This window comes from Trichechus manatus, unplaced genomic scaffold, assembly GCF_000243295.1.
Source record: "Trichechus manatus latirostris isolate Lorelei unplaced genomic scaffold, TriManLat1.0 scaffold00020, whole genome shotgun sequence".
NCBI lineage: Eukaryota > Metazoa > Chordata > Mammalia > Sirenia > Trichechidae > Trichechus > Trichechus manatus.
Genome location: NW_004443956.1, coordinates 18,027,601 through 18,048,983, shown reverse-complemented (window position 1 = coordinate 18,048,983; position 21,383 = coordinate 18,027,601). Strand labels below are relative to the sequence as shown.

Here is a 21,383-nt window from a genome sequence, read left to right as displayed (position 1 = left end):
TTTCCAGTTATACGAGCCAATACAGCTCCTTAATCTTAAAGCATGTTTGAATTGTGTGTGTGTGTTGTTGTTGTTAACTTCCAGACAAAAGCATCTTCACAGATACACCTTGCCTGACTATCTCAGCCTCTGAGACTCCTCCCTCCTCTGCACTTACCGTCTGTAACACACACAGGGTTTGAACTTGTTGCCTTGTCTCTTTTCAACTAGCTCATAACTCCCTTAAGAAGAGGGGGCCATTAATTCATTCACTCATTGCTTCATCATTTTACAAACAGTTACTGAGTACTTACCATATGCCATCAATCTTTTAGAAGAAGACAGAACACGCTTTTAAAAGGTCCCCCTCCCCTGCCTCTCTCTCACTCCCCCTTGTGTTGAATGGCAAGGATGTGTGCAGACACTGGCCAAGGTCAAATCTTTTAAACTTGCAAAGCATACAAGCATGATAACAGGTATAGGGATGCCAAGGTTATTTAGTTATTTGGTCAACAGATATTTATTATGCTGGGCACTGTATCTACCTCCTCTATGTGCCCAGGGTCAAACATCATGCACCCCTATTCAGGATGAGGAGATGACAGTCGTCACTATTCAAGCCCTTGTTATATATGTGTTTTCTTGCCCTTTTAGCCTTTCCAAGTACTGAGTCTGTAGAGTGGGTTCAGTTGTTCTTGTAACATCTCTTGGTGGTTACTTCCCTACACCATATCACTACGAAACTTATATTTCTGCAAAGTGGGCCTGAAGCCAGTGGTAGCCTGGCACAAGTTCTTGATGTCTTTTTTCCAGTTAAAAGGAAAATTCAATAAATAATTGTGAGCATCTATCCCTCGGCTCTAAGCCTCTTTCTGTTCTCTCCAACACTCTGTTGGTCTTGCTGACTCAATGATAGGGATGTGAAGGAATGACAAAACAAACATGTATCATTCTACACAGAGACAAACAACCCAATTAAAAAAATATGGGCGAAGGCTGAATAGACATTTATCCAAAGAGGATATATAAATGGCCAACAAGCACATGAAAAGATGCTTAACATTTTAGTCATCAGGGAAATGCAAATTAAAACCACTGTGAGATATCACTTCACACCTACTAGGATAGCTTAAATAAACAACCAGAAAATAACAAGTGACGACAAGGATGTGGAGAAACTGGAACCTTCGTCCACTGCTTGCAGAAGAGTAAAAAGGTACAGCTGCTGTGTAAACGAGTTTGGCAGCTCCTCAAAGAGATAAACATAGAGCTACCACATGACTTGGCAATTCCACTCCTAGTGATATACCCAAGAGAACTGAAAACATATGTTCACACAAAAATTTGTACGAGAATTTTCATAGTATCATATCCATAATAACCTAAAAGTGGAAGCAACAAAAATATTCATCAATTGATGAACGGGGAAATAAAACTGGTGTATCCATACAATGGAATATTATTCAGCCATATAAAACAATGAAGTATTTACGCTGTTGCAACAGATGATCCTTGAAAATACTGTGCTAAGGGAAAGAAGCCAGATAGTAAAGGCCAGATATTGCATGATTCCATTGATATAAAATGTCCAGAATAGGTAAATCCATAGAGATTGAAAGCAGATTGGAGATTGCCAGAGGCTGTGAGGAGGGAGGAATGGGAAGTGACTGCTTAATGGGTACGGGGTTTTCTTTTGGGGTGATGAAATGTTTTGGAACTTGATGTAGGTGATGCTTACACTACATTGTGAGTGTACTATATGCCACTGAATTGTACACTTTAAAATGGTTAATTTTATGTCATGTGAATTTCACCTCAATAAAAAATGTGCCATTCTTCAGAATTAAGGACTATGTTTCTGACCACCCCCTGGGTATGTACAGGGCCCTTTCCTGGGTAATGAGGGTGACCCACTTGCATTCTCTTTCCCTCCCTCCTCCCTGGCCCTTCCCTCCCACCTCCGTCCCTTGTGTTGAATGACAGTGTGTGTGTGGGTACTGGCCAAGGCCTGTGGCCATAATATAGAGACACCAAGCAGCCTATGGGGAGATCCACTTCTCAGTCTCCAGCTCTGTAGACCTTGTTTTGGTCAACTAATCAAACGAGTCACCTAACTTCCAGAAAACTACCATCACAGTCTTCAGGAGAATGTTACGAATAGTTTCTCTCAACATTTGGAATTGCCCACAGAGTTTTTTGTAAGTCTGAGAAAGGTGCACATACAATGTGTGCACTGATGAGAAACAATCTGATCCCAGTGGCCCAGCCCATTAGGAGACTGTGTCCTCCCTCTGCCTGCTCCCTTTCAATGATGCCAGCCAGGGATGGGAGCTTACCTCACAGCTTCCATCTGGTCCTTCTCCTCCACAGAGCCCAGTTTCTTCCTCACTTCATGCAGCAGGTTGGTCCCTTGGAACCCACTGCCACGGCCATCACACTTCACCACCACAGCTCCGTGGCTGCTCACCATTACCGTCTCCCAGTTCACCTCAAACTTCTCAGCCACGCTCTGGCTCCCCGGGGCTCCATCCCTGGAAAAGATGATCCAAGGCCTCAGCCCTATGTGGTGGAGCTTGTCTAACAACACCGTGTGCTGTGGGTTCCCTCCGAAGAGTTTCCACCCATCACCCCTGGCTGCCATCAGCCCAATTCCACAGCCCCAGGTTCTGCTGCCCAGGTGGGGTAAGCAGGGCATTAACCGTATACCCATGGGGTGATGAGGAAAGCGAGGGCTCAGATTGCCTAAGACATCAGCGCCATCCTTCAAGAAAGGGCACATCGCAGACAGTCATTAAAGAGCATTTATTCAGAGAGAAAAAACTTTGTTAAAAAGCCTCCCAGCCTCTCTTTCTGGTGTGCTTCCCCAATATTGTAATACTCTTTCTGTCTTCCCCAGGGCCTGTCTTCCCTCTCCCCATCCTGGTCTAACTCCTCCCCAGGGCCTAGACGTCTCTACCTCAGTCCTTACACATGAGGGACAAGAGTGTGTTTGCTTCTTTTGGGGCACCCCTAAAAGAATTGTCTTTCCCTTTGGTTAAATTAGAAGAAACAACATACAAGTCCTTCCTCATGCACATCTCTTCAGAAAGCGAGGCAGCCTGTTCACTTGGAGGCAGTGTGTTATCAAGGCCATCCCATCTCAGTGACGCAGTGATGTCACTCTGGTAACGTAAAATCCCTGGTGGAGTATTTACACCAGGGAAATTGGCCAGTGCTATAACAGGCCCTCTGTTGAAGAACCAGCAAACCACTGGTTGTGGGAAGGCTATTTAATGCCTTTTGCTTCTGGTGGAGAAAGTATGAGCAGGAGAGAAGGTCAACTCTAGGTCCAGCAACAGATAACAATAATCCTTTCTGAGAGCTGAGCCAACTGAAGACGTGCTAGCTGATCCTATTCTCCAAAGAGATGACAGCCCCTGCTGCCTCTGCTGTCTTGGCTCTCTGTCAATGACTCAGGAAAGTGCAGTGTGAGGTGGAGGGTGAGTGGGGAGAAGAAGGAAAGAGTGTGTGACCCCAGAGTACTGCATCTGAGGGCTAAATGACAAAGGATTGTTGCTTCATTGTGACATTGCTATATGTGAAGCATGTGTGGTTGCTGTCTTTGGGATGTGTTTGTTTTAAACAGGCACCACCCAGTACAGTTCCTTTACAGTCCTGGAGCCCCCAAACCTTGTTGCTGTCATATTTAAAGTCATAGCAAGAAACAAAGAAGCCAAAAGCCTCTGGCTTGTAGGCTAGCTAATGAGGATATTACAGTTTGTACCAGTGAATAGCTATCTTCAGGCCCTACATGAATTCTTGAAGTCACAGGCTGCCCTTTAATGGCTTCTGCCATTTTTACTCTTGAAAGGAAAGCCAATTATTTTGCAAACCTAAGGACCACTTCAGGATTTTCTCAAGATTACTGAAGAAATTGGTGATCAGGGGAAGGAAGGCCAGCTTTGAAATCATCAGCATCTTTGAAAGTGTTGTGAAAATTCTCCGTTAATAAGGGAGAAAAGGAGGCAGAGTGGAAAGTGTGCACTCACGCACACGCGTGTGTGTAGGGGGGTGTTAGCAAAGGGCTCAGTTCAAAGAGTGAGGAAAGTGGATGAATTGCAAAATGTAATCAGATCTTGGAACCCATGCCACAGACATCTTTATAATGAAGGCTTTTTGTCACCTAGTGGCCACATCCCCTGGATGGGAGCAGGGTCACATTTACTCAGGTGGGTAGCTGCACTGTCGTCCCAAAAATAGCCCCAGTGCAGACCTCTGCTCTATCCTGACCCTTTTAAAGTAAAGACCAGCTTATTTTTCTCATGGCCCACAGGCCCTGACAGAACATACTGGGAAGTGACTAAGAGTATCTGTTAACTTGTCTGGGTGGTACCTCACTTTAAAAATGCTTCTGTGGGCAGTGTGAGTGCAAGTTAACTTTCATCCAAACCCCAGGATGATAGTCTTTGAAGCACGTTAATCAGAGTAGGCAGGATCCTTACTTAGATGCAAACTACCCTAATTAGGACTCAACACCTTCAGAGGGCTCGATATAGCACTTATTATTCTCCACATCGAAACCAGAGGGTTTGTTAAGTAGCATAAGGAATACTGGAGATAATTCTTGGCAAACGAATGGTGTTGAAGGCAGTGTAGTAGCTACAAAGATTGTTCCAACCCCAGTGCCCTTGTATAACTGGAGGGTAAGAAGCAGGCTGGCCCAACAGTCTGAGACCACAGCGTGGCCCTCCAGGTCTGAGGCTGCATCCATCCTGAGTCACTCAAGTGTCTCCGGAGACACTGTCCCCTGCCTGACTCTAAGGCTCACCAGTCCTGGCCCCCAAATATTGTTGGGAACCTCAGAGTGAGCCTTTCACGCAGGTGCCAGCCTGACTCCCTCCATCAGCCTTTGCAACTGTTTCTGAACTGTCATTCAGTCACTGCTGCATGCTTGGAGTTGGATTCACGACCTACATTCATTGCAATAAATTGCCCAGAAGTAGTTTGGGGACAGAGGCTATGTAACCTCTACTTTCCTTTAACCTCTGGAGGTCACCAATATTTACCCAAAGAACCTTGCATTTGCTGATAAGCTAAATTGTCTTTTAGTTTCTAGTTTACAACAATATCATTTCTCCTGCTTATCATTAATTTTTCTTAAGCGCTGAATATTCGTTTTGCATGGTGTTACTGATTCCCAATGCAAACGCCCTAACAAAGAAAGAAGCACCAATACTTACACCACCAGGAGCAGGGGATAGTGGGCTGTGTCCGTAAAGGTGGCCGGCTTCAGGATCTGCATTGGCAAGTCTAGATAAACACAGCAACAAGTTAGGCAGGTGATATCAACCACAAGGGGAAAGCTACGGTGGTGTCTGCCACGATGTGTTCAACCTGGTTGGCAGCGCTCCTTGTCGGGGCATGGGGGAAAGGGCACTTGGGGGAAGGCATTGGCGGGTGATCCACAGAAGATTGGAAGTTGCCGGAAAGCATGCCACGATTTTCATCTCAGTGACTGAATCATTGTGTGACCTTGGGCAAGTCACCCAACCTCTTTGAGGCTTAGTTTCTTCATCCAACACTGAAATTCAATCTTGCATACAGGAACACACTGAAAACTAGAAACAACTGTCTTGCCATAAGCTCTTGTTAACAGGAGAATTACAGGCAGGCCGGGAGCAGTGAAAACCCAGAGGGCAGCATGCATCTCTCTGCCAGGTGTCCTGGTGCAGCGTGCAATTACGTCTTGTCCCTCTAGGCTGCTGTGTCACGGCACAGCTGGGAATTGATATTTGGGAGCAGTGGGAAGGGAAGAGAAAGGGACTGAGCGGTGGGCAGGCTGAGGTGGGGGCGAGCATGTGAAGAGGTGAGGCCTCAGTGCAAAGCAAGATGGCTCTCACGGCTGACTGCAGTGTGTGCTGGGCAGTCCGGCAGTCAGCTGCAGCCACAACTAAGGGAGTGGGGGAGGAGGTGCTGAGGCCAGCGGGTCCCTGTGGCTTGCAAGGTCATCTGGATCTGGTCCTTGGTGGGGTGAATCCATGGAGTGACGGGGGAGAAAGAGCCAAACCTTAAGAAATTTCCTCACCAGCTTCTTCCTTAACTACAACAAACCTTCCCACTTAAATTAGAATTTTTTAATTGATGTTAACAACAACCAAGATTACCAAAGGCACAGTAATTAAATTGGAATTAGTGGCATTTTCCATACAATTCCTATCCCGAGGATCCACCCCAGGCTGGGCGTGCACTTGGCAGTCGGTTCAGCTCTGACAGGGGTCTGATTACTCATTCTGGCTGAATGTTAATGGCTTGCAAATTGGATCAATGGTCCAGGGACAGCAGAAAGGCAGGCGTTGGACTTTATCATTTAAATATCCATAAAACATGGTCTGGGCTGCTCTCTGCCACTGATAAGCCCAAGGGCAGACCTTGAATTGGGGCCATGGCTGTCTGAATACATTTCAGGAAGGCCCTTCCTGGAGACATATTACTTTTCTAATGAAAGCCTGAGCCTCTGGTAGCATTAAACAAAACAAAAGCAAGTTGGTAGGCCTGACATCTTCTCCATTTTCATATGCGGGTCCCCGTGCAGACGGCTGCATCTTCTTTCCTGCATCTGTTCTCACACTTACCTTCCAAGTCAAGCCTCATGCTGGGGAAGATTTGCATGAGGTGGGAAAGTTGGTTATTTGTTTCTCAAAAGCTCTTTTCTTGCATTTTTTGAAAGGAGACGATGCCATTCACACACTAGTGTTTTATGATTTGGGGAACGTTATTATGGTAGCAATGTGTGGGGTGGATTGGAGGAAGAGGGACTGGGCTTTAAGGGGATCAGAAGGTATCTTGTGCAGGAATAAAGATCTGGCTGAAAAGGCTGTGATAGGAAGCAGCAGATGTCAGAAATGCTATGAAAGAGTCTTGATAAGCTTTGCTGGTTGAGGGGCGTGTGGGAACTTGAAGTCTGATCATGGAGAGCTATCAGGCACGTGTCCCCGTGCAAGGGCCCTGTGCTTGGTTTAATTCTCTGCTGTTGCAGTCTTGAGATTCTTTATAAGTTGTGCATGAGGGGCCCATGTTTTCATTTTGTACAAGGCTTTCCAAATTATGTAGCCAATCCTGAGGCTGATAGCTATGGAAGGTGTAGGGGGGTTGTCTGCTTATCCATCTATCTTATCTAATCCATCCATCCATCCATCCATCCATTAACTGTCAGTCTAAAACTTTCTTGTTTTCTTGCTTTTGTTTCTTTCTCATAAAAGGCACAAAAATAAATATCCAGTTAATTTGAAGGTTCTCATGAATCTGAGTTGGATCTGGTCTGAAAAATTGGACTCCAGGTTCTGAATGAGGTTTGGACCAGTTGACGATGGCATCCCATCCAAGTGGGCAGACTAGATTTTCCTTTGACCTATTTCCTTGGGATATAAAGCCTCACCCATCTGGGTCCCTACATAAGAGCACCCTTGAAGTCTCCAGAGTAGCTCTCTATGTAGACAATACCTCAGCAGGGAAAGGGGTGCAGGATTTAAGATGAACAAGTTGCTACTTAATTGAATCCATCAAGATCTGCCATCATCCTTACCTGTACATAATCTCACAGCACCTGCAAGTTTCAGGCCAGCCTGGCTTGGGGTTGCTTGCTTTTGTCTTCATGGGTAAGATATAAGACCTCCTATGGTGTAGGTTTGCCATATTTTTCTTGCTGGTGTCTCATTTTCTCTTTCCTTTCTTTATTAGAGTCTGGATTGCTATGGTTCTTATGTACCTGGACTTTTGACATTTATGCCCACTTATTTTCTGTTTTACTCTGTGCTGTGTACTCTGATGATCGATATGGTGAATGTCCCACTATCTCTGTGCCTACTTTTTAAATTTACCGTTTCACTTCCATTCATGAATACATGTGGTTGTTAACTCTGCCTGCTGGGATTTCAGTTCCTGCACTGCTCAGAGCTGTCCATGGTTCTGAAGCTGAGAGCATCCTATGGAGGTGTGGCTAGAGATGGGCTCTGGAAACGTGGAACTTAAAAACCCCAGAGAGATGGTGGAAATGGTCCTTGAACCATGGGAAATAATACCCCCACTTGGCATAATCACAATTCCTTGGCCAAACAAGACTATCACAGCCTCTGTTTAGGTTTTTTAAGTTTGATTCTTCTCCCTCTTCTAGACCCCTCACTATTAAATCCCTTCATCATCCCCTTCCTCAGAGTGATTGCATCACGGGCATTTTAACAGAGAAGCTTCTCGACCTGTGTGGGGACTTCAAGCACATCAGATTTCCAGACGTTCCTGACTTTCAGAGGTGATTATGTCCTACAGGACCAAAGAGAAAATACAGCTATTTGTAGCAATGTTTAGAAAAGTTCTAATGGAGTGTGACTTCATATGGCCAGGAGGTAGGGTCAGGACGTGTTTGGTGAGTGACCCCTAGATGGACGGAAGGATGACTCGATGAGGCTCTGGAGAGTGAGGAGATGCCCCTCTACACTGGCCGACACCCAGCGCCTCTCCTGCAGCCTGGAATTCCAGGCCAGTCTCCTTACTCACTGTACAATATTGTTCTTGTTGTTGTTAGCTGCCATTCAGTCAGCCCCAACTCATGCGACCCCATGCCCAACAAAACGAAATGTTGTCTGATCCTGTACCATCCCCATGATTAGTTGTGAATTGGACTGTTATGATTCATAGGGTTTTCACTGGCTGATTTTTGGAAGCAGATTTCCAGGCCTTTCTTCCTATTCCATCTTAGTCTGGAAGCTCTGCTGAAACCTGTAAAGCCTCATAGCAACATGCAAGCCTCCACTGAGAAATGAGTGTCGGCTGCACATGAAGTGTATTGGCCAGGAATCGAACCCAGATCTCCCACGTGGAAGGTGAAAATTCTACCACTGAACCACCAATGCCCCCATCGCTGCACAATAAGTTGTACTTATTCTCACCCATGCCCCTCTGCTCATGTGGACCCTCTTTCTCTTCTTTTATATGCCAACTCTCTCTCCTCTTATGCCAAATTAAAGCCTACTTCAGGGACCTAGTTCAACTCCTACCTTGTTGAAAACCTTCCCAAATGACTGCAGTCCATTCTCGTGCTCTTCTCCAAATTCCTGCAGCATTTTCTTTCTGCTCTAAACAATGCAGCCTTACACTACATACTGTGTTAGTCTGTTTTTTTTTCATGGGTGTGAGCCTTGGGCTCTGCCATTAAAGAGCATATGGGCTCATAGTCTTTGGTGCTGAGTACAAAAGAGGTGCTTAATGATACTTCAGGACCCAATGACCCCGGTGATAAGCCACTGTCCTGCTGCAATGGAATGAGTAGACAGAGCTTCCAGAGGTGGCAGATACAGGGCTCGTGAGCAACTCCTCCTCCCTGTTCTCTTTCAGGTCAGGCATTACTAATCAATCTTGACAATCGTTTCCATGGAGCCCTGGCAACCTTCTACTCCTCAACACAGAGCTCCAGGCAGTTACTACTAGTCAGTCAGAGTTGGCACAGGAGATGAAACTTACTTAGCAACCACAGAGATGGTGGTTAGATGGTATCTGAATAAACTACTCAAAGATAACTCAGAGGTTTGAAGTCTACATTTGAAACAGAAATGGTGCTATTCACAGAAGCAGGAAAGTCTGAAAGGGATGTAGTTTTGGGGGAAGACAATGATCTTTACGGGGGGCATTTTACATCTGAGGGTAAATATCTCATAGGCAGTGAGGACCACAGGGATTGATAGGCTGCATAGAGATGAGAGTGGAAGCTAAGAGGACACTGTCCCATCTAGTAACGGGAGTTCATTTCCAGACCACTCCTGGGGTTCGTTAGCACCTAGCAGTGCCCGGCACAGAGTGGGCACTCATAAAAGTTTACTGAATGAATGAATGAGTGAACAGTTCAAGAGAAAAAAAGGACCCAGACAAAGAAAGGCAAAGGGTTAAGTACTGAGCTTTAGGGTATATCAGCATTTAGAGGTAAAATAATGAGGTAGTAAAGATATCATCAATGGACTCAACTGTACCAACGATCATGAAGATGGCACAGGACGAGGCAGTGTTTCCTTCTGTTATACATAAGGTCGCCATGAATTGCAGCTGGCTTGACGACAACTAACAACAACAACGATATCCAGTGGCACAGAAAAGGAAATCTCGGAGGTGAGAAGTGTCTCCTGGATGGTCTCATCGCATGTTCACCAAAGGAGAGAAGCTCAGTGCGGAACTTACTGAAATTTTCAGCCTTGCCTGGAGAACACTCACGTGCTCCACCTTTTGTGTTTGTTTGTCACCAGAGTGAGAGTCTTGGCTTTGACACAATAAGCTCAGTGCAGTAAACTCAAAGGACCCTTTCCTTCTCCATCCCAGGATAACCCCCGTGCTGGCTAGAATGCATCTCTAGCTGCTACACACGAGACTCTGCCTCGCCCCGGGGCCAAGGAAAGCCTTCTGTGCACAGCCTTCAATTGCTGACCTTGGGCCATTTCAGAACAGCAGTTTGTTCATTTGGATTGTTTTTTTAAAGGAAAAAAACATAGCACTTACTATAATCATCAATCTCAATCTTCCTGTATTCTACTTTAGGCATCTGTCGATCATTTATAGCCTTCTGTACGTGTTCGTTTGTTTCTAGGTCAAAAATTTCTGAAAGAAAAGAAAAAAAGACAAATTCAGGTTCAGTGAACATTCACTGAATACCTATAGGAGCTGTGGGTTTTCGTGGGCAGCATACCATGAGTACCTGCATCAGTCCTGGAGGTAACTATTATTACTCCCATTTCACAGAGAAAGAAAGTGAGACTAAAGAACTTGCTCAAGTTACATGGCTGGTAGGTGGAAGGTCTAGTCTCAAAGCAGGAACTTGGACAGATGGAAGGTTCTTTCCACTCTATTAAGCTACCCCGCATCCACCCGACCCCCAGCAGATTTTCGGTCTCCACGGCATTTCTCACTTATATGTATAGGCTTTGGTAGTTGTTTCATCTCAAGACTGCTGGTTTTAGGAAAACTAACATCAAAAAGCTGTAAGGATGATTAGAATTTCCAAACAGAGTGGCCATGATAACGAGGGAAGGAAAGGGAAGGAGAATAGAAGCTAAAATGTTATCTTCCTTAAATTTCTTTCTAGGAAAAATGGATTCAAATTTCTTAAATAAAACATAAGGTTATCTGGTCTTTAGAGACCTTAATTTGGATGACTATATTACCAAAACCAAAACCAAACCTGTTGCCGTCCAGTCAATTCTGACTCACAGCGACCCTATACAGCAGGGTAGAACTGCCCCACAGAGTTTCTAAGGAGTGGCTGGTGGATTCAAACTGCTGACCTTTTGGTTAGCAGCTGAGCTCTTAACCACTGCACCACCAGGACTCTGCATGATTGAATTAGTTGATTAAAGTCATATGGGTAACACTTAACAATTTTGTGGACTTGGACTTCTACCTCCTTGTCAGAGGAGCTCAGGTGAGTCCTGTGTGTGGCTTAGATGTACTTGGTCTTTATTTCTTAGGTTGTAACAATATACCACTGCCCTCATTATGTATTTCTCCAGCTGAAAGGATGCCCCCTCCTCATTCCCCTTTGTTACTCTCCTGCGGAAATGGCCCTTCCCCTTCCTTTCACCATCTAATATGTAATGGGAACCCTCCTACTTCCTCTTGTCCTTTCTCACTTTACGCCTACATGTGGGGACAACTTGTGTTCATAATGAAGGCAAATTTCATCTTCAAGAAACTCTACTTTTGGCTTGACCAATCATTTTGAAACAGTTATAATTTGTGAATGTTTTAATATTACAATGAATGTTGAACCTTCTTTAGACAATAACACCCTCCAAAACCAACAGTCACCTACAGATGCACTGCAAAGGCTCCTGGAGGCTAAACTGTAGCTCATAACAGGGAGGCTTTGGCAGTGAATCATTTTGTCTGTGAAGGCACACTTAGCTACCAACACTACTCAAGGATCCGAACGGTCGTTTATGAGCAGGACTGGCAAACTTCTTCTACAAAGGGCCAGAGTTAATGAAACTTTGTTGTGAGTAAATGAACAAAACAAACAATGTTTTAAAAATTGCTGGTCACTTATCTGAATGTTTAGCTTTCATAAAAAAGGTGAGGGGAGAAATGATGAGGCTAGTTTTCAAATAGGTTGAGTTAATAAAATCTGAAGTTGGAGCACCACTGTGGAAGGATCCTTACACCACGTAGCCTGCAGGAAATAGTGTCCTTTGTCAATAATGGGAAGGAACAGCTATGTCTGTATGGGGTATACATAGTGGTAAAATCTCAGGGGAGCTCAAGTAGACTTGACTTCAATTCTGAGACTCAGAGACTTGGTTTGAGAGATGAACAAAATGAACATACTCTACCTCGTAGTGATGTGTTAAAACTTGGGAAGGAGTACTCTCTCTTAGGACTCATAAGTACATGCCATCTTGGTGCCCACTGCCCTGTGCCACACCTGTGGCAACAGACTGGAGCAAGCACTCGGTGCTGTGCCACATGGCCCCAGACCTTTAATGCCCCCGGTAAACACAATCACTTGATAGGAGTTGGTTTGTGAAAGTGACAATTTATTATCCTTGTTCTATTCACATTCATAGGGTGGAAAGACTAGATGGGAACTCTGAAGGATAAGGAAAAGAACAGTATTCAAGTTTTTGCTGCCTCAGGGTCTTTATCCTTACTGTTCCCTATGTCTAGAACCCTCTTTGCTGACTTCTTCTCATCCTTCAAGTCAAACATCACCTCCTTAAAGAGAAGTCCTGAACATCTTATCCAAGGTACCCCTCCAACCTCTCCAGGTACAGTTGAACCCATCTGTAAGAGTTGTTGTTGTTGTTAGGTGCTATCAAGCTGGTTCCAACTCATAGTGACTCTATGCACAACAGAATGAAACACTGCCCAGTCCTGCGCCATGTAAGAGGGTAGGCGCATAAAACCAAAAAAACTCAAACATACTGCCACTGAGTCGATTCTGGCTCATCCATTAAAAAAAAAAAAAAGTTGCCATCGAGTCAATTCATAGCAACCTGTAAGAGAGAGTAGAACTGTGCCATCGGGTTTCCAAGGCTGTGAATCTTTATGGATGCAGACTGCCACATCTCTCTCCCATGGAGCGGCTTGTGGGTTCGAACTACCAACCCTTTGGTTGGCACTGTAACCACTGTGCCACCAGGGCTCCTGGGGAGCACAGCTACTTTTTTTTGTAAGTATCAGTGTTCAGTCCCACTGCAGTGACAAAATCCACTAGTTCCCAGCAACCTGTGGAAACCCAGTTCATACCCTGAAAATTAAGTATCCCCAGACAGTAATGGGTTTTGGCCCAAGTCTTTCTCCCTGTTCCCACATGGCCTCTTTTTCACTGCCCCAAGAAAGTCTCTGACAGAGAATAAATGAAAAAGGATTGGGAGGCTCTCCCTGGTGTTTCAGAAAGCCCAAAGGCTCTTAGAAGTTCCTAAGGTTCAGCCTCTTGAATGGCAAGCGCTAAAGAAAGAAACCACTGCTCCCTGGGACAAGCCCAAACGAAACCAAAGCACACTTTAACTAAATTAAAACATTTATGGTGCTTGAGGAGCCCTGGTGGCACAGTGGTTAAGTGCTCAGGCTGCTAAAGGTTGGCAGTTCAAATCTACCAGCTGCTCCTTGGAAACTATGGGGCAGTTCTACTCTGTCCTATAGGGTCGCTATGAGTTGGAATCAACTCAACGGCAATGGGTTTGATTTTCTGGTACAGTGCTTGAAAGATTAAAGGTATACATAAGTTAGTATTTAATGCTGGAATTATGAGGAATGTCATTGAGAGGACTCAAACCCAAGCTTATCGTAGGAGACCAGTGCATATATCTTAGAGGGTCACCTGGAAGCCGTCAGCCTTCTTCTGGATGTCAGGCGAAAGCCCTAGAAGAACCTTCGAGCTTTCCACTACATCTGCCTATGTGATAGGCCCAGGGAGATAACAGGAAGGGACTTGGGGTGTGCCAGACTATAGAAATGGTAACTCATGAAGATCAGTGGAACGAACTGGTGCAGATGTAGAATGTTTTTACCAACAAGAACAATGCTGGGTCCAGTGTTCTCACAGAAGAAGCAACTGTGAGTGTCCTGAGTGGGTGAGGTTTGCTGGGGGCAGGGCCTGATCGAATTACTAAACTTCAAAATGAAAAAGAATTGGGACAGACCCTTTCGTAGTTTAATATAATGTGCTATTGCCATATGTATACATCTGAATTTTATGTTTCTGGCATTAGTCAGGAAACTCTGGTGGCGTAGTGATTAAGAGCTACAGCTACTAACCAAAAGGCCAGCAGTTCGAATCTACCAGGCGCTCCTTGGAAACTCTATGGGGCAGTTCTACTCTGTCCTATAGGGTCACTATGAGTTGGAATTGACTCGACAGCAATGGGTTTGTTTGTTTGTTTTTGGCATTACTCAGCAATCTCAAATGCTGACCCTGAAGGAGCAATTTCCTGCTCAGGAGGTAACACTGTTTTGCTGCTCTCTGAGTTAAGCTTGCCCGGAATGGATGAGAACACAGCTTGCCACTGCCAACACCCTGTTACCAGTCCTGGATCTCTGAGCTCTGGCTCTCTGTGGGGACACACAGTGTTCTAATCACTCACTGATGATGTAGGTTGCATTTGAATAGCTGGTTTCTCTCTATTGAAATCCTACCCTTCATAGAAAAGCACCAAAGCAATAGATTATTAAACTTAGTTAAATATTAGATTTCTCATTTAATGATTGCCCACACAACTGGTTTTATCAGCAGAGAGCTGCCTGTGACACAGGGGAATTGAGTTAAGCCATTTTATTTGTTCCCATAATTGCATTCAAAGAGGGCGGGAGCTCAGTAGAGGAAATAAGAAAAGATTGGTGTATTCCCGGAAGGACTCTTCTTTTGACTCCAGGGCCACAGGGACCTCCAGCGTGGAGCATACAAATGGCCACTCCTTAATTAAACGTGAGCCCCTCTAATATTGGGTGGAATTAGCTATGGAATTAGCAATTATCAGATCTGGGCACAGCGCACCCACAGAGACAAATGCCTCCTCACGTGGGCTGCTCCAGTCCTGGTGCCCCGGTGGGCAGGCCTGCTCGGCAGATCCGCTCTGAAGTGTGCTTCACAATGGCTCCTGTTGGTTATAAGGGGCTGGTGGAATCACCTCTTTACTGAATTTTGGAAAATTAGTGACCAGGTCCTGATGGAAACTGAGCAACTGAGCTAAAGGAGAGAAAAGCAGCCTGCCCCTCGTTTCATGCTTCTACACGAAGAACAGTACGTGGTGTGCTGTGGGCACGTGCACACAGCTCTCTGCCCAGGCCCCTGCAGGGGCTCTTGCTGCAATGATCTGACCTCCCCTCCAGATCTTCTGTGCCTTTCACAGCCCAGGCCTTCCTGGACGTGTTTCCAAGGGCTTCCTCACGTGCCCTTCCCCTGAGGCTGCAGGGTGGGCCCAGCTGGGCCCTCCTTTGCTCCATTATAAATACTGCTGCCCACTCCCAGACTTCACTTCTAAGTCGTCTTCTTACTCATGAACCAGATCCAGGCCCAACTCCTGCGTTAATACTTTTTAGAACCACCCATTTCGCTTGACATCTCTTTTCTCTAAACTCTTTTTGTTGCTAGAGTCAGAGTCACACAGTCTGGCTATTAATTGTTCTTGTTACTGCATCTGTGTTTCTCTCCAGCCAGATTTAAGCCATCTGATAGCAGGGCCCATGTAAGTGACTTGTCTTTTCCTTTTTTAAGTCGAAAGTTCGTCAAAGCGTTGTTGTTGTTATTAGCTGCTGTCAAGTTTGCCTGGACTCATGGTGACCCTATGCATAACGGGATTGGACCATTGTGATCCATAGAGTTTTCACCGTGATTTTTTGGAAGTAAATGGCTAGGCCTTTCTGAAAGCAACTTATTTTTGATCCTTCACAGCAACAAGCCTTGTGCTAGGAAGATAACAGGTATTTAATGAAAGAGGAGTTGTTTATTGAGCGAACTGATGTCTGGGTCTCTCTCTCTCTCTCTTTCTCCCCGCTTTATTTCTGTCCCCCTGTTATGGATTGAATTGTACTCCACAAAAATGTGTGTGAATTTGGCTAGGCCATAATTCTCAGTATTGTGTGGCTGTCCACCATTTTGTGATGTGATGTCATTATCCTTTGTGTTGTAAATTCTACCTCTGTGATATTAATGAGGCAGGATTAGAGGCAGTTATGTTAATGAGTCAGGATTCAATCTATAGGAATAGGTTGTATGTTGAGTCAATCTCTTTTGAGATATAAAAGATACTCAAGCAGAGAGGAGAGGGACCTCATCTCTACTGTGACACACATGGGGTCACTCTGAGTTGGATTTGACTAGATGGCAACTGATTTTTTTTTAACCTTTTTTAACCTTTCCATGGTACGTTTGCTTTCCAAAGAAAGCCCAATGGGAGCACTGCGCTGGGTGACTGAGTGAGTGCCCCAGCAATGGGCAGGGGATCCTCTGGCTGGGTCCCTCATTCTTTGACTTTAACAAAACTCCAGAAGAAGCTGAGTTGTAAGTTTATAGCTTATTAAAATTAATTTTGGATGATAGATTAGTCACAATTTTTACCATATAACTCTGACAGAGTTAGAACAAAGTGACATCACTAGAAGAGAATTTCCTCCATTTCCACCTATTTACTTATGTGAGCACATTTTATTAGCCTCTACAAAAACAAAGGAAAGCAAATACCAAGAACAAAACAGAAAAACACTAACCAGATTGTTCGTGAACACTGTCTTATACTGGGAATTAGCAATATTCATCCATGCAGACATGAATCAAGTGGAAACAAAACAAAATAAAAACCATGACAGCCATCACATTAAAAGATGAAATTCAACTAAAATGTGACTCTCTGTATTTAACAATTATCAGAATTTGTAATATATTCAGGTTGTTTTGATGTGAACTAAAAATAATTACAATAATAATTCAATCCAGAAGGGAAAAAATAATACTTATGGTCTGATAGTCGTAGGAAATTAAATGAAACTTTACAAGATTTTCAAGAATGTATTTATGTATTTACATTAGGACAGAATTCTAGGGTGGAGGAGTGAATGAATGAAATATAAATATCAGTCGGAGGAGTAAAATAAAGATGTAAAATTTCTGACTGCTAAAGAAAAACCTGTTCAAGAAACGTTTAAGTGGATGATGGCATATATCAAATCATTATGATATTTAGATACTGTAGGATTCATTAAAAATTATGTAATGTTTTATATTAAAATGTCAATATTTCACAATATGCTGAAAATATATTCTGTGTAACTCTTTAAAATAATGAAGAAAAATTTTAAATGACTACTTAAAAATGTGTAAGCGGGCACATGACTTTTCACACTTCTTTTAGGGAATTCTGAAAAGATTACAGCCTTGGCAACCCTACAGTGCGGTTCTACTCTGTCCTGTAGGGTTGCTACGAGTTGGAATTGACTCAACGGCAATGGGTTTGTTTTGTTTTGTTTTGTTTTTTAGGAACTTACATGACCAAAAATATTTGAGGACTGCTAGTCCCTGGGTGGTGCAAACAGTTAGTATTCTGGCTGCTAACCGAAAGGTTGGTGGTTCAAGTCTACCCAGAGGCACCTTAAAAGAAAGGCTTGGTGATCTACTTCCAAAATATCAGTCATTGAAAACCCTTTGGAGCACAGTTCTACTCTGGCACACACAGGGTCGCCATGAGTAGGAGTTGACTTGACAGTAACTGGTCAGCCTCATATGCATGTGACAGCTGGACAATGATACAGGAAGACAGAAAAATAATTGATGCATTTAAATTGTAATGTTGGCAAAGAATATCAACTATACCATGGACTGCCAGAAGAACTAACAAATCAGTCTTAGAAGAAAAACAACCAGAATACTCCTTAGAAGTGAGACACTTCGTTACTTACTTTGGACACGTCATTAGGAAAGACCAATCTCTAGAAAACGACATCATGTTTGGTAAAGTAGAGGGTTAGAAAAAATGAGGAAAGCCCTTAATGAGATGGATTAACACCAAAGCCACAACAATGGACTCAAACATACTAACCATCATGAAGATGGCGCAGGACCAGGCAAGGTTTCCTTCTGTTGTACATAAGGTCGTCCTGCATCGGAGCTGACTCAATGGCAACTAACAACACCAACAGCCTAGTTTGGCTCTGTATGCAGCAGATCTTGGCAAGGGCTCCTCAGACAAAAGCCACTTGCTAATGCGACTTTCTGTGGCCACCAGCCTTGTTCCCCAAAGTATTTGAAAACTATAGGTCTTAGATATAAACTTGCCTGATGCATTCTGATTAAAACTCAGGGCTTGGATGTTTGAAATGACAGAGTTGGCTTTCATCTCTGTGTTTTGGAACAAGTTGTGTGTTTGCTGGGCAGCCTCAGTCCTAGACGACAGGCCACACTGGCCTGGCTGCTCCTTCTGAGGGTAACAGTTACCCCTGCTGGCCCACAGAAAGGAGGGCCCTAGGAGCCTCTCTACAGGACAGGTGAAGGCAGCAGGACATACCCCCCATCTGCCTGGTCGCTGCTTAATCCACTGAGACCACTCTCAGCAGGGTGCCACTCCTCTTGGTTTGGACTGGAGAAGACCCAGGTTTGGAGGACTGTAGGCTACAGAAAAAATTCCAAGATACTTTTCCATTTGTCAGCAGCATATGCCACACTCTGCCTGCATCAATGAGAAACTATAACTCTTGGTTCCTCTTTTTGCCTAGAGTTTCTCTTCTTTACAGGGTGGGGAGGATAGAGCCTCATCACCATACCCTGGCCAGGGCCCTCCTCTTCTCTGTCTGGAGAACTGCCATATCCCCCAACAAGTCTCCCTGCCTGCAGGGTTGGACCCTTCTAGCCTATTCCCCACATAGTAACCAGAACATCTGCTAAAAGTAAAGATAGGATGGTATCATTCCCAGGTGTGTACAGGACAAAGGCCAGGAGCCTTTGCATGACATCCAAGGGCCTTCATGATTACATCCTTGCCTAAATCTCCTAGCTTCTCTAATGCCATGTCCCCCCTCATGCCTACACACCACATGCTTCATTAAAGAGGTGACACGAGCCAAGTCTTGACAGTCTACCCAGCTGCCATCTAGTCAACTCCAACCCATGATGACCCCCTGTGTGTCAGAGCAGAACTGTGCTCCATAGGTTTTCAGTGGCTGATTTTTCAGAAGTAGATTGCCAGGCCTTTTTTCTAAGGTGTCTTTGGACAGATTGGAACCTCCAACCTTTCAGTTAGCAGCCGAGTGTGTTAACTGTCTGCACCCCTCAAGGCTTCTGCTAAGAATCTAGTAGGTGATTACTCAGGAAGAAGATAAGGGGAGGGGCAGGGATGGCATCCCAGGTAAAGAACAGTGTGAGCAAAGGAACAGAGGCAGGAAACAGGCTCTGTCTAATATCACTTTATAAGAGAATTGCCTCCATGCCAACTGGAAGTGGGAGTTGGTTTTGCTTCTTTATAAAAACCCAACTGAAGAGAGTAGGAGGGAGAGAAACCTATCTTTTAATGTTGATAAAGGAGTGGTAACTGGGTAACCTAGTAATTTAGAGGTTCATAAATACGCTTTCAAGACTCTATGGGGTATTGTCAATGAACAGACATTATACTTTAACTCCAACAACCCATGTATTTTCTCTTGAAGACCTGAGGGTTTGTATTGTGAGTTGCACAGTAATTACAATTCTCTTGCACACTGAATTGGTGTCCACATATCTAAGTTACATTCCCTTTCATACTTACATTATAACCAGTGACATATTAACTGTGACTCTGTTGGCTTTGTATTCCAATACTTAAGTAGCTTGAATACCCAGGCACCAAATGAGTATACTTTAGTCCCAACCATAATTGCATTCTTAAGGAAATAGCTTTTAAATAATTCAGAGTCACATCTGTGAACATGCTGCAGGCTCTGTTTGTAGATAAGATTTTCTAAAGGGGAAAAAGTCAAATATTCCCAGGGTGGCTTTGGGGTCAGGGGGAAGAGGAGGAGAAAGGGCAAAGAGTTCTGAAACAGTAATTTCAAATTTCAAAGCAGGGTTGGAGGAATAAGATACAACAATTAGCCCGCCTTCACAGTCAGTGTCCTAACCCTTCCCAGGCCTCCCTTGTTACCTGACATGCACTGCTCAGGGCTTTTGTGCTGTCCCTTTGTCACTGCCAACAGAAGGCTGTCCAGATATTAGCTTGACAGTCCAGGCTTTCCATAGTTTGCTCAAAAGCCACATCTCCAAGAGCTTGCCCAACACCCCTTCACTCTCTGCTGCAGGCACATGAATCCCCACTTTTCCTTGCTCAGTTCCACATGTCAGGCCAAAAAGACTCCCTGACTCATGACGTTGGTCTTTTTTTTGCAAGCCCTGTCCTAAAGCAGTGTGAGGCCTTCAAACACCATTAGGGAATCAGAACTACCTCACAAGTAAACCAGGCTGATTATCATAGCAGTGATCAAAGACGAGGCCATTGTGAGAGTGTTACCTAGTGGCAACCACCTAGAGGCCTTGCGAACTCCTGGATCCTGGGGTCTAGAATGAAGTCCCTCCTAGCCAGACATCTGCTATAGCCCCATGGTCAAGAGCATGTTCTTGGGTGTTAGATAAACCAAGATTCTAATCTTCTTTCTGAATTTAGCCATGTGATCTTGGGTAGATTGTTTAACTCCATAAGGTTGTCATAAGGAACATGTTTGAAATTATATGTCAAGCCCTCAGGCATGCTGGCACATGGTATTAAATGGTCACTATTTTATCATGCTTGGTAAAGTAGAGGGTCAGCAAAAAAGAGGAAAACCCTCAGTGAGATGGACTGACACAGTGGCTGCAACGATGGGCTCAAGCATAACAACGATTGTGAGGATGGTGCAGGACCGGGCAGTGTTTCGTTCTGCAGTACACGGGGTCGCTATGAGTCTGAACTGACTCAATGGCACCTAACAACATAATTACAACATAATTACATTAGTCCCTGGGTGGCACAAATGGTTAACATGCTTAGCTGCTAAATGAAAGTTGGAGGTTTGCGTACACTCAGAGGCATCTTGGAAGAAAGGCTTGGCAATCTACTTCCGAAAAATCAGCCATTGAAAACCCTATGGAGCACAGTTCTACTCTGACACACATGGGGTGCCACAAGGCACAGGTGACTTGACACAAGTGGTTTCATAATTACATTAAAAATAATGGATGATTAGCCAAGGAATGGAGCCCTGGTTGCACAGCAGTTAAGAGCTCAGCTGCTAACCAAAAAGGTTGGCAGTTCGAATCCACCAGCTGCTCCTTGGAAACTCTAAGGGGGCAGTTCTACTGTGTCCTATAGGGTCACTATGAGTCGAAATTGACTCGACGGCAATGGGTTTTAGCCAAGGAGTGACAACTTGGAGATTAACTGGCTAGCTTTAGAGAGTAA

The 21,383-nt window shown here is 44.4% G+C and overlaps 1 protein-coding gene across 2 annotated transcripts in view; it reads right to left on the bottom strand.

The window, feature by feature from the left end:
• The window catches only part of DPP6 (dipeptidyl peptidase like 6), a 1,059,737-nt gene that overhangs the window by 17,484 nt on the left and 1,020,870 nt on the right, over window positions 1-21,383 (bottom strand). For both annotated transcript variants that reach the window (XM_004372755.2, XM_004372756.2), the window contains 3 exons: window positions 10,495-10,593; window positions 5,199-5,268; window positions 2,316-2,510 (listed from right to left, as the gene is read on the bottom strand). In XM_004372755.2, coding sequence (XP_004372812.1) covers window positions 2,316-2,510; window positions 5,199-5,268; window positions 10,495-10,593 — 364 coding nt within the window. The remainder of the gene's footprint in view (window positions 1-2,315; window positions 2,511-5,198; window positions 5,269-10,494; window positions 10,594-21,383) is intronic.